Source organism: Scyliorhinus canicula, chromosome 9, assembly GCF_902713615.1.
Source record: "Scyliorhinus canicula chromosome 9, sScyCan1.1, whole genome shotgun sequence".
NCBI classification, from domain to species: Eukaryota; Metazoa; Chordata; class Chondrichthyes; order Carcharhiniformes; family Scyliorhinidae; genus Scyliorhinus; species Scyliorhinus canicula.
This window is the reverse complement of record NC_052154.1, coordinates 21,845,755-21,862,613: the sequence shown is the minus strand read 5'-3', so window position 1 is coordinate 21,862,613 and position 16,859 is coordinate 21,845,755. Positions and strand designations below refer to the sequence as shown.

At 49.4% G+C, this 16,859-nt stretch overlaps 1 protein-coding gene across 1 annotated transcript in view; it reads left to right on the top strand.

The window, feature by feature from the left end:
- The first annotated feature begins 1,326 nt into the window (after window positions 1-1,326).
- si:dkey-246g23.2 (solute carrier family 66 member 2) overlaps window positions 1,327-16,859 on the top strand; it is an 81,317-nt gene continuing 65,784 nt past the window's right edge. Inside the window, exon 1 of the mRNA XM_038806321.1 lies at window positions 1,327-2,331. Coding sequence (XP_038662249.1) covers window positions 2,129-2,331 — 203 coding nt within the window. The 5' untranslated portion in view covers window positions 1,327-2,128. The remainder of the gene's footprint in view (window positions 2,332-16,859) is intronic.

Genomic DNA, 16,859 nt, shown 5'->3' with positions numbered 1-16,859 from the left:
AGCGCCTCTTAGGTCATCAAACATGCCCAGGCGAGAGGAGATAGCGAACACAATTCGGCACCCTTCGCAGAAAGGGGTGTAAAGACATGGGAGGGTCAAGGTAGGTCCTCAAGAATATGGTGGAGGGCGAGGCAGAGAGGCGGTCAAGGGTTAGGGGGGGGGGGGGGGGGGGGGGGGGGGCAAGGCTTTAGGACCCGTGCAGCTGGAGGCGTTGTCAAACCCAGAGGAGCCCAGAACCTCTGAGGACACCCGAGGTCAGAATGAGAAGGGGGCACCGTTATGTTGGGTGCTTGTGGAACTGGAGGAGATTATCGAGACAGGGGGAGGGGTGAGAGATCTAAAATACAGAATTTTTAAACACGCTGCAAAAAAAACATGTGAGTCTCGACCCAAACGTCAAGGTTGAGTTTCGCCTCAGTCAAAAGGCGGGCTCAGAAGAGGGAAGTGTGTGCAGCACAGGAACATGAATTCATCGGATCTTGCAAGCTGACACATGTATAAATGGAAGGCTGAGGGAGGGTTTGCCAACAGGAATCTTCAGTATTATCCTGACTGAGCAGTTGAGCCATTCCAGGGGACACCGTGCGTCCCAACTGTATCCACCCCACTCTCTGGAAACACTGAGTGAAACTTTGTAACTTTGGGGCGCAGGGACAGGGGGACAAAAGGAGCATCCAGCTCACAATTCCGAAAATGCTCAGCAGGTCAGGGCAGCAGCTCAAGGTCATCGACCTGAAAGGTGAACTCCGCCTGATTCTCTCTCCACCCACGCTGCCTGGCCTACTGAGGATTTCCAGCGTTATCCATTCCTTAGTTTTAAATTTGGGATTTCCGGCAAACCGCTGTACTTTGCTTTTGCCTAATCCATGCAAGTTCGGTTGAAAGATTCCTCGTTTATGTATTTACAAAGAACGATACAGCACAAGAACAGGCCTTTCGGCCCTCCAAGCCTGTACTAGCTATACCACCCTTGTCCAAAACCCTCAGCACTTCCTAATGCTCTATACCCATCCTATCCATGTATTTGTCCAGATGCCTTTTGATATAATGCTGCAGCTTTATTACATCTGTTCACACACAGGCATGTGAACACTAACGCTTGGTGTGGTGATCTGGGGCGCCTGTTACAATGTTACATGACCCCTTTGGCTATTTATTCACAGCAGGGAGAGTGGGATCGACAGACTTGACCTCGTTAACCAACACCAGTTGAGAAACCGTATTTAAGGTGAAGGTGAAGGTGAGGGGAAAGTGAAAGTGTCCGATTCAGGCTCTGCCCCCAATCTGTGTCTGGATATCGAGCTGCACATTCTGGGGGTGGGGGGGCGAAGTGTAGATTTACAGCAGTGGACGAGAGTAACAGTAACCATGCCAGTGCACACAGGGGCTGGTCACGGCGAGCGAGCAGTGTTGTATTTCTATCCTGCAGGAAGTGCAGTCTTGAGATGCTATAATGTAGCCGAACCGATTTCCGGAGTCCGTCCTGGGGCATGGCTAAGGTAAGCCCGAAGCCCCTATGGCCTCGACTTCACCATTCCGTTCGGACATGGGCGGATAGCGGGGTTTGGATGGCGAAGACTGGAGGCTCGCTTCGCCAGTGCGGTTAAATGCAAGGCGGGGAGCATTCAGCAAACAGTCCCTCTCCAGTCTGCAACACAGGCAGCTTGGTAAATCCCCCTGTACAACAACAGAAATACAGCAGATTGCACCAGTGCAGGGCTTATCCCGTGTCACACACATTGCCTTGGGGAGGGGAGGGCAACCAGAGATCATTTTAAACTGAAACCAGTCCCGTGATTGTGCACAGTGGGAGCTGAAACATTGGACAGATAACCTTGCAGTTTTGACCGTCTGTCCTGTTTGAAACCCACAGAACAGGAAGAAGTGTGAAAGCTGCAGAGGAACAGAGAAACTTCCTGATGCTGCCGAGTTTGCTGAAGTTTGACATGTTATGACAGCTCCGGCTCGCCCACGAAGCCGGCAGCGAGCCGCATCTCTCTGAACGACAGACTTGGTGCTCCATTGGGAGGTCAGCAGGTCGAGGCAGTGACGCTCCCCACACCGCTCTTTTTTGTTTGTTTTTTTTTGGCTTCATTTTGTTTTCTGACCCCCCCTCCCCCTCCTCCCAATGGCTGATGCAGAGTCTGACCTCGGCTTCCATCCCGCCTGGTCTCTCCTCTCCTGGACCTCCTCCTTCCTCATGGTGTTTGGGGGCGCCGTGCCCTACTTCCCGCAATACCGCCAGATCCAGAGGAGCGGCAACGCCGAGGGCTTCTCCACCCGGGTGTGTCTGCTGATGCTGCTGGCGAGCATCCTCCGCCTCTTCTTCTGGTAAGTGGCAAGAGGAAGTCATTTGGCGGGGTGGTGGCCTCGCATTTCACAGCGTTGTAGAGCCCATCGAGTCTACACTGACACTTGAGAAACACCTGCCCTACCTACTCAATCCCACTTACCAGCACTTGGCCCCTATCCTTGAATGTTAAAACGTGCCAAGTACCCGTCCGGGTACTTTTTAGAGGATGGGAGGCAGCCCGCCTCTACCACCCTCCCAGGCCATGCATTCCAGGCCATCGTCACCAGGTTTTCCTAACATTCCCCCCCCCCCCCCCCCTCCAAACAAAAACCTGCTGCCCCTCACCTTGAACTTGTGTCCCCTCGTGGCTGACCCTTCCACTAAGGGGAACAGCTGCTCCCTATCCACTCTGTCCATGCCCTGCATAATCTTGTACACAACAATCAGGTCACCCCTCAGTCTTTTCTGCTCCAATGAAAACAACCCACCCTATCCAACCTCTGTTCATAACTTAAACAAACATGCTAATGTCCCTTTTAACCTCAGAACTTCCCAGTGTCAGGCCATTCATTGAATACTTCCTTGTCAAATTACTCCTCCCAAAGTGTATCACTTCACACTTCCCAGGGTTAAATTTCATCTGCCCATTTGACCTGTCTATATCTCCCTGTAACCCAAGACACTCAACCTTGCTGTTAACCACCTGGCCAATATTTGTGTCACCCGCAAACATACTGATCCTTTCCCCCCCACATAGTCATCTATGCTGTTTATATAAATAACGAATAATCGGCAACCCAGTACAGATCCCTGTGGTATGCCACTGAACACAGGCTTTGAATCACTTAAGCAGCCTTCTGTCATCACCCAATTCCTCTTACAACTAAGCCAATTTTGAATCCACTTTATGAAATTACCTTGTATCCCATGTGCATTTTCCTTTTTAAGTCTTCCATGTGGGACCTCTTCAAAGGCTTTGCTGAAATCCATGCAAACGACATCAACTACACTACCCTCATCTACACACCTGGTCACCTCAAAAAATTCAATCAAATTTGTTAGATATGACCTACCTCTGACAAAGTCATGTTGACTATCCCTGATCACACCTTGGCACGTGGAGATAGATTCTCTCCTTTTAACAGATAAATAAACCGTAACCGTTATGTTCTAGATCTTAAAATATTCCAGCTTTTTGGCTCCGTTTTCATTATCCAGAAATGTCAGTCACCCGAGTGAATATTCTGACGTTGGAACAACTTTATAGCTCACAATTTGCACTTATTCTGCTTTCATGAAATACTTGGGAGTCCTCTTCCCTCTATTTTCTCTAGTCTATTCCAAAGCCCTCTGGCTGGCCTCTCATGTTCGATCTATTTTTCCATAAATTTGAGATGATCTGAAACTCTGCCGCCCATGTCCCAACTTGCATCTTGTTCCGTTCACACATCACCCCCTGTACATTCGCTGACCTCCACAGGCTCACAGTTAAGCAACTTCTCGTTTTTGAACTTTTCTTGCTTGCTTTCAGATCCCTTCCTGGCCTTGCTCCTTCCTATCTCTGCAATCTGCTCAAACCCACAACCCTCTGAGATATCTGCACTCCTCCAACTCTGGTCTCTTGAGCATCCTGAATTTTAAGCGCTGCACCATTGCTGACTGTGACTTTCAGCTGCCAAAACTCTGCAATTCTCTTCCTAAACCTCTTTGCCATTCTTCTCCTCTTCAAAATGCTCCTTAAAACCTTTCTCTTTGACTAAATTTGCCATAAAATCTCCCCATGGTCCATGTCGTATATTGATAAGGTCTCTGTGAAGCACCCTGGGACATATGTGCTGGATAAGTACAAGTTATTTTTGTTGTCCCGGTTTTATTTGTTCCATGCAATTTGCATATTTGTTATGCAATGAAGTCCTCTCCTGGTTGCTTCCTTCCAAATTTTTCTAGATTTCCCTCACAATTCATGCTTCTTTCTGCACTGCCTCTGGACTAATCGTGGCCTAAACTCATTGAGCTGTAATTATATTTTGAGACGTTACTTATGTCAGGATTAGGCAGAATTTATCCTATAGGGTTTTGAAATGCAGACTAGTGTGAAATGAGTTCCTGGAGAGGTTTCACACTTCATGATTTTGATGTGCTCAGCACGCTTCCCTGTCATGCTGTTACATTAGTGACTTATTAAAGTTGCATTATAAATCCAGAATTAGGGTCCAACTGAGCTCCAGGGATGCAGCGTGAGACTCACTGGGAGACGCATGCACACTTCTAAACTGCAGTGTCACTCTAGTAAACGGTCAGACCACATTTTAAAGTGATCTCAGACTTCTTTGATACTTTTACACCTACTTCCAGCTAATTTAAATATTTTGATATTATGTTGCTACAAGTTCTAAACATTTAAACTTTTAACTACTGGTCAGGAGCTCTGGGCACACACAGCATGTCTTTGGGCAGGTATTATAAATAGGGTACTCCTATCTGTCTTTTCTCAAGCAGTCCCTTGGCGTGGCAAGAGTTTGCACATGGAGTCCTTTAATGTGAGGTTGTTGTTGTGCTGCAGCCACCACACGGTTCTGGCCTATCAGGAAACTCTCCCACTCTTATTGCCCACCTTAGGATTTACAGGTTGACAATCAACTTGCTTGGCCATACCACAAACATCCCATATGTGGCTATCCAGTCCTGGGACGGCTCAGAGATAGGGATGCGACACACTATTCGAGTATGGCCTAAACTCTGCCTGGTCAGACAGCTGGAGGATATGTAGAAGCATGGAATTTACAACGCAGAAGGAGGCCATTCGGCCCATCGAGTCTGCACTGGCTATTGGAAAGAGCACCCTACTTAAGCCCTATCCGTGAAACCCAATAACCCCACCTAACCTTTTGGACGCTTAAGGGGCAATTTAGCATGGTCAATCCACCTAACCTGCACATCTTTGAACTGTGGGAAGAAACCAGAGCACCCGGAAGAAACCCATGCAGACACGGAGAATAGGCAAACTCCACACAGTCACCCGAGGCCGGAATTGAACCTGGGTCCCTGGAGTTGTGAGGCAGCAGTGCTAACCACTGTGCCACCCTGCCACCCTGTCGTTTGCTTTGATCAGACAGTGGTTGAAATGCACCACCTATGTACCTGGCATCCCACCAGCAGTGAAATTTATACATGGCATTGCTATATTGTGTGATGGGCAGAATATCGTTCTGGACGGAAGGCAGCATCCAATCAGTGGAAAATACCACTCGTATCGCCACTGCATTGCAACAGCACCCAGCAGCTTGCATAAACTGTTTTTAACATTTTTGAGATACTTTCCTTTTACAGGGTAATTTGAGGTAGAATGGATACTTATTAGTTCGGCAAATGTTGGGCTTTGGCCCATTTGTGAGTTTGTGCGATACACAATAAATAATGATCGCATCAGGATAGCCGTTCTGTGGGTTAACTTTAATACCGTACTCTCTAACTCTGCGAAAAGCTTGCAAGCTGAGCAAATGGCGAGGCTCTTTTTAGAAGAATGTTGATCAGGCCACTTTTGAACCTGAAAAAGCCCGGTCTGCCTCAAATTACCTTGGAGAGGCAATGGTTCTTTAAAAAACCGAATAGCAAGTTGAGCAAGTCGTTCCGTGCTGCTAATATGCAGTGACGATTTGAGTGGCATTTTCCACTACCTTCAGGCCAGAAAGACATTCTACCAACCACACAATTGAGCAATGTATGAATTTCAGTATTGGTGCAATGCCAGATACATAGACCTATATCCCAATGATTTGCTGATCATACATACATAGAAAATAGAGGCAGAAGGAGGCCATTTGGCTCTTCAAGACTACACCGCCATTCATTATGATCATGGCTGATCACCAAATTCAGTACCCTGATCCCGCCTTCCACCATATCCCCTTGATCCCTTCAGCCCTAAGAGCTATATCATATCATAATGGGGGAGGCGATAGCATCGTGGTATTGTCACTGGGTTAGTAACCTAGAGACTCGAAGTAAAGGTCTGGGGTCCGGGGTTTGAATCCCACTACAGCGGATGAAATTTGAGTTGAATTTTAAAAATCTGAAAGTAAAGTGCTAATGACGAATATGATGCCATTGTCAATTGTCGTTAAAAACCCACCTGATTCATTAATTCCTTTAGGGAAGGAAATCTGCCATCCTTACCCAGTCTGGCCTTCATATGACTCCACAAGGGGCAGCACGGTAGCATTGTGGATAGCACAATCGCTTCACAGCTCCAGGGTCCCAGGTTCGATTCCGGCTTGGGTCACTGTCTGTGTGGAGTCTGCACATCCTCCCCCTGTGTGCGTGGGTTTCCTCCGGGTGCTCCGGTTTCCTCCCACAGTCCAAAGATGTGCGGGTTAGGTGGATTGGCCATGCTAAATTGCCCGTAGTGTGCTAATAAAAGTAAGGTTAAGGGGGGGTTGTTGGGTTACGGGTATAGGGTGGATACGTGGGTTTGAGTAGGGTGATCATGGCTCGGCACAACATTGAGGGCCGAAGGGCCTGTTCTGTGCTGTACTGTTCTATGTTCTATGTGTGTGCGTGGGTTTCCTCCGGGTGCTCCGATTTCCTCCCACAGTCCAAATATGTGCAGGTTAGGTGGATTGGCCATGATAAATTGCCCTTAGTGTCCAAAATTGCCCTTAGTGTTGGGTGGGGTTACTGGGTTGTGGGGATAGGGTGGAGGTGTTGCCCTTGGGTAGGGTGCTCTTTCCAAGAGTCGGTGCAGACTCAATGGGCTGAATGGCCTCCTTCTGCACTGTAAATTCTATCTATATTCCTTCTTGAAATCACACAACGCATTGGCCTTAACTACCTTTTGTGGCAGCATATTCCACAGATTCACCACTCTCTGGATGAAGATATTTCTTATCCTCAAACTATGACCCCTAGTTCTGGACTCCCTCACCATCGGGAACATTCTTTCTGAATCTACCCGGTCTAACCCTGTTAGAATTTTATAAGTTTCTATGAGATCGCCTCTCACTCTTCTAAACTCCAATGAACAAAGTCTTGACTGATTTAGACTCTCCTCATATGACAGTCCCTCCATTCCAGGAATCAGCCTGGTAAACCTTCGCCACACTCCCTCCATATCGAGAACATCAGGCGGGATTCTCTAATCATGTGGCAGAGTGTCCACGCCGTTGTAAACGCTGTTGCATTTTACGACGGCGTGAACGGACCGCTGCCAGGAATAATTCCACCTACAGGGGACCAGCACGGCGCTGGAGTGGTTCGCGCCGTTCCAGCTGCCGATCCCGGTGGGAACTGTGCGCCGCGGGATCCGCGCATGTGCAGTTGTGCTGGCACCAACGCGCACATGCGCAGTGGCACCAGCGCCAACGCGCACATGCGCAGTGGCACCAGCGCCAACGCACGCATGCGCAGTGGCCTCCAATGCGCCTGCCCCGATGCAACATGGCGCAGGACTACAGGGGCCAATGCATAGGAAAGGATGCCCCAAGCCAGAGAGGCCGGCCGGCCGATCGGTGGGCCCAGATCGTGGGCCAGGCCACATTGGAGGCCCTCCCACCCCCTCCCCCCCAAAACCGGGCACCGCCCCACCCTTCAACGCCGAGGTCCCGCTGGCTGAGAACTTGTTAGAACAGCGCCGATGGGATTCGTTCTTTTTTTACAGCCGCTTGGCCCATACGTGCCGGAGAATTGCGGGGGGGGGGCGGGTAGAGCGGCCCGCGACCGGCGCCACGCCAACCACGCTGGCGCCAATGGCGCTGATTCTCCGCAGAGCGCAGTGGCGGCGTGGCCCAGTCGCGGAGATTCTCCAGCCCGGCTGAGGGTTGGGGGAATCCCGCCCATCCTTCCTCAGATATGGACACCAAAACGGCACACAATACTCCAGTTGTGGCCTCATCAATGCCCTATACCATCGCACCAAAACATCTCGGGCGCGATTCTCCCATATGGGGAGAAATCGTAAGGCTGGCGTCAAATCCGGGCGGGTTTGACGCCAGCCCCCCCTTTCCCGACCGGGAACCGATTCTGGTCCCCGGTCGGGGCTAGCATGCCGCCGCCGTAAACTCCGGCATCGCGGGCTTAACGAATTTCGTTAAGCCCGCTTGCCAGAGTTAGCGCCGGCTGACGCGTCATATGACGTCAGCCGCGCATGCGCGGATTGGAAGACTCCAACCCGCGCATACGCGGATGACGTCATCGCGCATTGGCCGGGATGCCCCTCAGCCGCCCCGCAAAGTGATACAGCGGGGCGGCGGAGGGACAAAGAGTGCGCGGGCAGCGGGCCCGCTGCCCGCGATCGGTGCCCACCGATTGCGGGCCCATGGCACCCTTGGCACGGCCGTGGTACTGCCGTGCCAATCGGTGCCATGGTTTTAAAGATCGAGAGTTTATGGCCGTTTTTACGAACGGCCAGACCAGGTGTGTTTGCCGTTCGTAAAAACAGCCGTAAAGGGCTGGGAACTCGGCCCATCGAACAGCTGAGAATCGCTGCCGGCCGTAGGGGGAAAAGCGTGGAGAAAGAGAGAGCAGATCACTTTGAGAGGCAGTGAGAACAGCAGGGATAAAATTGCAGGGAGAGAGAGATCAGAATTCACTCAGAGTCAACGGGAACAGCAAGGATAAAAGCACAGACAGAGAGACAGAGGGAGTAGGAATTCACTCTGAGAGTTGGTCTGAACAGCAGTCATAAAAACATGAGACAGAGAGAGAGAGAATGAAGTCCGAGTGAGAATTGCGGGGTATAAAATTGTGGAGAGGACAGAGAGAACGGACGAGCAGTAGTTCACTCTGAGAGTCGGTGAAAACAGCGGGAATAAAAGCTTGGAGAGATGGAGAGCGGCAGTTCAATCCAGAGTCCATGAAAACAAAGGGATATAAATTGCCGACAGAGAGAAGTGGAATTGGATATTTGGAGTTCATTCTGAGAGTTGGCGAGAGGCATAAAAGCGCAGAGAGAGTGGGTGATCAATACGAGAGTCAGGAATATCAGCAGGGATACAGTGCAGTGAGAGAGAGAGAGAGAGAAAACAGGAGTTCACTCTGAAAGTCGGTGAGAGCAGTGGGGATATAAGCGAGGAGAGAGAGAGAGCGGGGCTTTAGCCTGTGGTTTAGCAAGAACAGCAGGAGAAAAAAGCACAGGGAGAGAGCCGGAGTTCACGCCAAGAGCTAACGAGAACAACGGGGATAAAATCATGGAGAGAGGGAGAGAGAGTGCGGGAGTTTATTCTCAGTCAGCAAAGCTAGTGGGCTATAAAAAAGGAGAGAGAGAGCAAGAAAACGGAAGTTTACTCCAAGAGGCGGTGAGAAGAGAGGAGATAATAGAGTGGCGAGAGCAAGGCCGTGAGATTTCACTCTGAGAGGCAACGTGAACAGCGGGGGCAAAAGCTCAGAGGGAGATAGAGAGTAAGGAAACAAGAGTTATCTCTGAGAGTTGTCGAGAAGACCGGGTATTAAATATGAGGAAACAGTTAAGTTCACCAACGTTTTGAGTTAGAATTGATGCCTTAATTGCTTTATTGTTTAATAGATTTCACTTAATATTTAAACTGCACCATATAAATAAGGGATACAGGTGGCACTGGGTGAGTTGATGGGGAAGTGACTACTGTTTAGAATAAACCTGGATTTGAACACGTCAAGAGTTGCTTATAGCCTTATTGACATTGTTACATTTGGAGCTTAACTGCTAATATGTCAAACAAAAAGGATTGCAATCTAAGATTTCTTCAGAGGAAAGACTGCACTTTTGAATTCGAACCTGAAAAAATGCTTGAATTAACTTGGGAAAATGACTGAATCTAAGGGTAGAGTATTGGGTTATAACTACCCACTGTTGTTTGATGAGTGCCTACTATATGCCCAGTAGAAGAATGAAGTTAACATGTGGACAATGGTCATTACCGAAGAAAAAAAAACAGGAATGGCCTTGGCACTTTCACACCGTACAGAAGGAAAATACGATGCAAGGTGTTCTCAGAACTGAAGCTGAAGCATTTGAACTCAGATGAAGGTTTGGAGACATGAATGACTTTTATGGATAAGCTTTACCTAAAGGGTGACTTATTACGTTTGTGTGATGCTTGGTCTGACTTTGACAAATTTAGAAAGTCATAGGATACCTCCATAGAAGAATATATAATGGAATTCAACAGACTATATACTTGGTTACAGAAATTCCCGCCAGCAATAATCACAGCCAATACTGCCGTTTTAAGTTGTGCTAAAATTACAAATATGGATCTAAAGAAATTCCTGGGGAAGCAGTCCTTCCCTGCGGCATTCATGCCACAATTAGGTCGTTTGGCAATAAGATAGACGATGGAAGACAGGATGTATACAGGATGGTGAGCTGGTCTAGAAACAGGCCATAGGCGTCCACACAAAAGATTTAACTAAAAATAACAATTCTGGCAGAAGAAATGAATTGGGAAATGTCAACAGAAAAATGAACCCCAAAAATGCCCCGTGTTTTTGATGTGATTCGAAGTTCCATCATGCAATGTAAACTGTCCGAGGCAATATAATCGGGGGGTTAAAATCAAACACGAGACAAAAGACTCAGAAACGGAAGAGGGAGATATTGACCAAAGAGAAGGCATTGACTTAGTAACGAGAAATGTCAGACCGGTGATGCATGTGCTGGTTGCCGAGTCCATCAATTGTGCCGTATTAGACAGTGGATGTACATCTACAGTGTGTGGAATAGGCTGGTTGTAATGTTACCTGGATTCTTAACAATGGACGGAATTTCAGGTTTGGGGGATGATAATTCCCTTAAATTGCTGAAAAGAATAGTGATTCCTTTTAAAATCACCAGAGTAAATCATTTTATTGGCACGGATATCGTACCCAGCAAAATACCTTTTACTATTGAGTTGACCATTCATATGAAACTTGACATGAAAAACGACAAGGCTGTCATATTTGGGAAAACCACGGACTTACAATTTGCACAGTTGGGACATTATTGTATTCTATTAATGAATTCTAAATTTTCTTGGCCATTAAGGAAGTACTGTTAGCATCAGGGAACAGGAGTCTAGAAAACAAAAAGTTGATTGCGTTGAAGTTTTGCCCATCAGTCTTCCCAACGGTGAAAAATGTTTTGCTCAGGGATGTGGGTATAAGAGATACCAAATTTATATAGAACAGATACGCAATCGATGTGATATATGCAAGAAATATAGAAGAACCCCATCCCAACCAACAGTGACGGTGGGTATGATGTCTATCCTAAGGTGTGGGATAAAGATAAAAACATTTTCATTTACACTTTGTCGACTTGTCAATGAGGTTTATTTAGTCGAGTAAAGATGCAGTGAAGAAAAGAAAATTTATTGTGGAACAGGTAATGGCGAATTGGATAGGGACAGGACTGGGCCACCGGTAAAGTCCCTCATTGATAATGGGAGGGAATATTTTCTAATGGTGAATTTCGGGATATGTGTGAGAACTTGAACATAATAGTTATGAATTCAGATGCAGAAAACCCATTTAGTAAAAGACTGGGAGAGAAATCATGCTGTGATAGATGAAATACTTCATGAAATTTTGGTAGATAGGCCAAATTGCAAATTTACTTCGGCTTTAGAATGCAAAGAATTCACTACAGATGGTTGGGGGCTTGGGAGGGGACTACGATCGGTCTACCTTTTCTCTTTTTTTTAAAAACATTTTATTAAGGCATTTATGGGTTTATAACAATAAACAATACAAATACAAATGTAAACATAGCTCAGTGCATAACACATCCCTCCATCTCACACTGTTCCCGCCTAATCTAGACAAAGAATAGCCTAACCCCCCCCCCCCCTCACCCCACCCCGCCGTTGAATCTGCTGACAGTTTAGTTTTCTCCCAAGTAGTCGATAAATGGCTGCCACCTCCGAACGAACCCTAACGTTGATCATCTCAGTACGAACGTAATTTTCTCAAGTCTGAGAAACCCAGCCATGTCGCTAACCCATACCCCTGATTTCGGGGGCTTTCAGCCCCTCCATGCTAGCGATACTCGTCTCCGGGCTACCAAGGAGGCAAAGACCAAAACGTCAGCCTCTCGCACCCTGGACTCCCGGGTCTTCCGACACTCCAAAGGTTGCCACCTCTGGACTCGGCGCCACCCTTGTTTCTGGTACCATGGGCATGACATCTGCAAATCCCTGCCAGAATACCTTAAGCTTCAGACATGCCCAAAACATGTGGACATGGTTTGCGGGCCCCCTGCACACCTCACACACCTGTGCTCCACCCCAAAGAACCTGCTCATCTGGGCCACCGTCATGTGTGCCCGGGGAACCACCTTGAATTATATCAGGCTGAGCCTGGCACATGATGAGGACATGTTGCTTCTGCTCAGAGCATCCTCCCACAGACCCATCTCTAACTCCTTACCCAACTCATCTTCACATTTACGTTTTATCACACCTATCTGGCTTTCCTCCCACTCCATAAGTTTTTTATAGATTTCCGAGACCTTCCCCTCCCCTAATCCTGTTCTAGAGACTACCTTGTCCTGTATTCCCTGCGGTGGCAGAAGTAGAAAGGTCGAAACCTGCCTTTGCGCAAAATACCTTACCTGGAGATGCCGAAACCCATTCCCTCCCGGCAATTAAAACTCCTCCCCAAAATCCTCCAAACTGGGAAAGATCCCATAGGGGCTGGTTTAGCACAGCGCTAAATAGCTGGCTTTTAAAGCAGGCCAAGGCAGGCCAGCAGCACGGTTTGATTCCTCTATCAGCCTCCCCGAACTGGCGGCGGAATGTGGCGACGAGGGGCTTTTCACAGTAACTTCATTTGAAGCCTACTTGTGACAATCAGCGATTTTCATTTCATTTCATTTTCAATAAATAGATCCCCCAGCCTCTCAATCCCCGCTCTCTGCTACCTCCGAAACCCCCATCCATCCTCCCCGGAACAAACCGGTGGTTACCACAAATTGAAGTCCATACCGATGCTCCCTCCACTCCCATATGCTTCCGCCACTACCCCCAGACTCTCAGGGCCGCCACTACCACTGGGCGGGTAGTGTACCGGGCCGGAGAGAACAGCAGAGGAGCTGTTACCAATGCCCCCAAACTTGTGCCCTTACATGATACCGCCTCCACCCGCTCCCACACCGACCCCTCCCCCACTACCCACTTCCTAATCATGGCTATATTTACCTCCCAGTAGTAGTTCCTATAGTTTGGCAGTGCCAGCCCTCCCCCACCTCGGCTCCGCTCCAGCAGTACTTTATTTACTCGCGGGGTTTTATCCGCCCACACAAACCCAAAAATCACCATATTCACCCGCTTAAAAAAGGTCTTTGGTATAAAAATAGGGAGGCACTGGAACACAAACAAAAATCTTAGGAGGACTCTCATTTTATCGTCTGTACCCTCCCCGCTAGTGACAACGGGAGCATGTCCCACCTCCGAAAGTCCTCCTTCATTTGTTCAACTAACCGGGCCATCTCCCAACGCCAGTTCCTCCCCTGTCAGCAGAACAATTCCCCCCCTCCCAACCACTCCTCCCCCCCCCCCCACTAACAAACAATAATCCCAACCCCCCCCCCCCCCCCCCCCCCACTAACAAACAATAATCCCAACCCCCCATACCAAACTAGTCACCTGCTCGACCCCACTGTGCCTCTGTGAGCTAGCCTGCCCAGCTAGCCTGTGAAGTGTTGGCTAATGTACAAAGCTATATACAGGGAACAAGACTATTTACAGAGGAAGGTGCCTGGTGCAGATGACTGCCATGAACTGGAACTACCAACAAATCTATTTACAAATCACTGGATAACGAATGCAACAATAAAGGATATAGGCAAAAAAAAATTTCAGAGAGTCCACATGTGTACAGAGTTCATAAGTTCAGTCTCTGAGGTGGGCGACGAACTCTGGTTGACCGCCTCAAGAGTGGGGCAATGGCTGGCGCCTCAGCAGCCGGGAGGGCTGCAGCACTGTCAGGGGCAGGCAGAGTGAGCGGAAGCGCCACACAGTCCACGGCGGGATCAGTAGAAGAGCTGGTCGGAGGATCCCGTGACAACCCTGGAACCAGGCGAAGAGCACGCCTGTTGCGGCGCCGAATGGATCCATCTGGTAAGCGGACCAGGAAGGAGCCACCTGCCTTAGAGCGACAGCAGGCGCAGACCAGCCACCATCCAGGAGGTGGATGCGAACCTTGTCGAATGGATGGATGTTGGGAAGGTCAGCAGCCCGTGAGTCGTAGGATGTTTTCTGCTGCAGTTGAGACATGTGCATGCGGTGGAGCACGGGGACATAATCGAGGTTGGGAGTGAGAATTGATGGCACCGTCGTTCTGAAGGTGCGGTTCATTAGCAGCTGAGCAGGCGACAGGCCGGTGGAGAGCGGGATGGAGTGATAGGCTAGCAGAGCAAGATGGAAATCTGAGCCGGCGTCGGCCGCCTTGCTGAGGAGCCGCTTAATGATGTGGACCCCCTTTTCCGCCTTCCCATTGGATTGGGGGTATAGGGGACTGGACGTAACGTGCTCGAAGTTGTAGTGTCGGGCGAAGCCGGCCCATTACTGGCTCGCGAAACAGGGGCCATTGTCTGACATGTCCGTCAGCGGAATGCTATGTCGGACAAATGTCTCCTTAACCGCCTTGATCACAGCCGAGGATGTGAGGTCGTGCAGCCTGATGACCTCCGGGTAACTGGAGAAGTAGTCGATGATGATGACGTAGTCCCTGCCCAATGCATGGAACAGGTCGATGCCCATAGAACATAGAACAGTACAGCACAGAACAGGCCCTTCGGCCTTCGATGTTGTGCCGAGCCATGATCACCCTACCCAAACCCACGTATCCACCCTATACCCGTAACCCAACAACCCCCCCTTAACCTTACTTTTTAGGACACTACGGGCAATTTAGCATGGCCAATCCACCTAACCCGCACATCTTTGGACTTTGGCCCACTTTGGTCCAAGGCGATGTGACGAGCTCATGACGTGCTGGCAGGTAGAGCAGTTGAGCACCACATTGGCGATGTCATCATTGATGCCCGGCCAGTAGAAGGCCTCTCTGGCCCTGCGGCGGCACTTCTCAATCCCTAAGTGCCCTTCATGGAGCTGCTCCAACACCAGCTGGTGCATGCTTTGTGGGACGACGATGCAATCCAATTTCAGGAGCACCCCGTCGACAACCGCCAGGTCATCGCGGACGTTGTAAAATTGCGGGCATTGGCCCTTGAGCCACCCGTCCAACATCAGGCGCATCACCCGCTGCAGAAGTGGATTAGCCGCTCTCTCGTGGCGAATTTGCATCAGTCGTGCATCCGTAATTGGCAAATGGGAGGCTGCAAATTGAACATGAGCAGCTATTTGGCAAATGAAGCTGTCATGATTACACGGAGTTGTGATCGACCTTGAGAGGGCATCGGCAACAGCAAGGTCCTTGCCAGGGGTATAGATCAGTTGAAAGTCTTACCTGCGCAGCTTGAGTAGGATACGCTGGAGGCGAGGCGTCATGTCATTCAAGTCCTTCTTGATAATATTTATAAGGGGGCAGTGGTCGGTTTCAACTGTGAACTGCGGAAGTCCATAGACGTAGTCGTGGAACATCACAACTCCAGTGAGAAGGCCGAGACACTCTTTCTCAATTTGTACATAGCGCTGCTCTGTGGGAGTCATTGCCCGCGACGCATACGCAATGGGGGCCCATGACGAGGCCTCATCTCGTTGCAGGAGCACGGCACCAATCCCCGACTGACTGGCATCAGGAGAGATTTTGGTCTCTTTGGTCGGGTCAAAAACAGCCAACACTGGGGCCGTGGAAAGCTTGGCCTTCAGCTCCTGCCATTCACGCTCATGAGCAGCCATTGGAAATCTGTGGTTTTGCGAATCAGGTCTCTGAGGGCCGTGGTGTGTGAGGCGAGATTCGGGATGAACTTCCCAAGGAAATGCACCATACCCAGGAACCGGAGGACCACTTTCTTGTCCTCGGGCGTCTTCATGGACGCACCCCCTGGTGGGAGATGTGATCCCCCAGAAACTTGATACTCGACTGTCCGAAGGAGCATTTAGCCCTATTGAGGCAGAGGCCGTGTTTGTGGATGCGCCTGAAAACACGCTGAAGGCGGGCAATGTGTTCCTGTGGGATGGTTGACCAGATAATAATGTCGTCGACATATACCCGGATGCCGTCGATCCCCTCCATCATCTGCTCCATGATCCGGTGGAAAACTTTGGACGCAGAGATGATGCCGAATGGCATCCGGTTGTAGCAGAACCTGCCAACGGGTGTGTTGAACGTACACAGCTTCCTGCTTGACTCATCTAGTTGGATCTGCCAGAAACCCTTCGAGGCATCCAGTTTTGGGAATAGCTTGGCGTGGGCCATCACGGACATGAGCTTCTCACGTTTCGGAATCGGGTAGTGCTCCCGCATGATATCCTGATTCAGATCTTTAGGCTCAATACAGATCCGCAGCTCACCGGACAGCTTCTTGACGCAGACCATGGATCTTACCCAGTCTGTGGGTTCCGTGACCCTAGAAATGACTCCTTGGTCCTGGAGGTCCTGGAGCTGTTGCTTCAGGAGGTCCTTGAGGGGCGCGGGAACTCTGCGA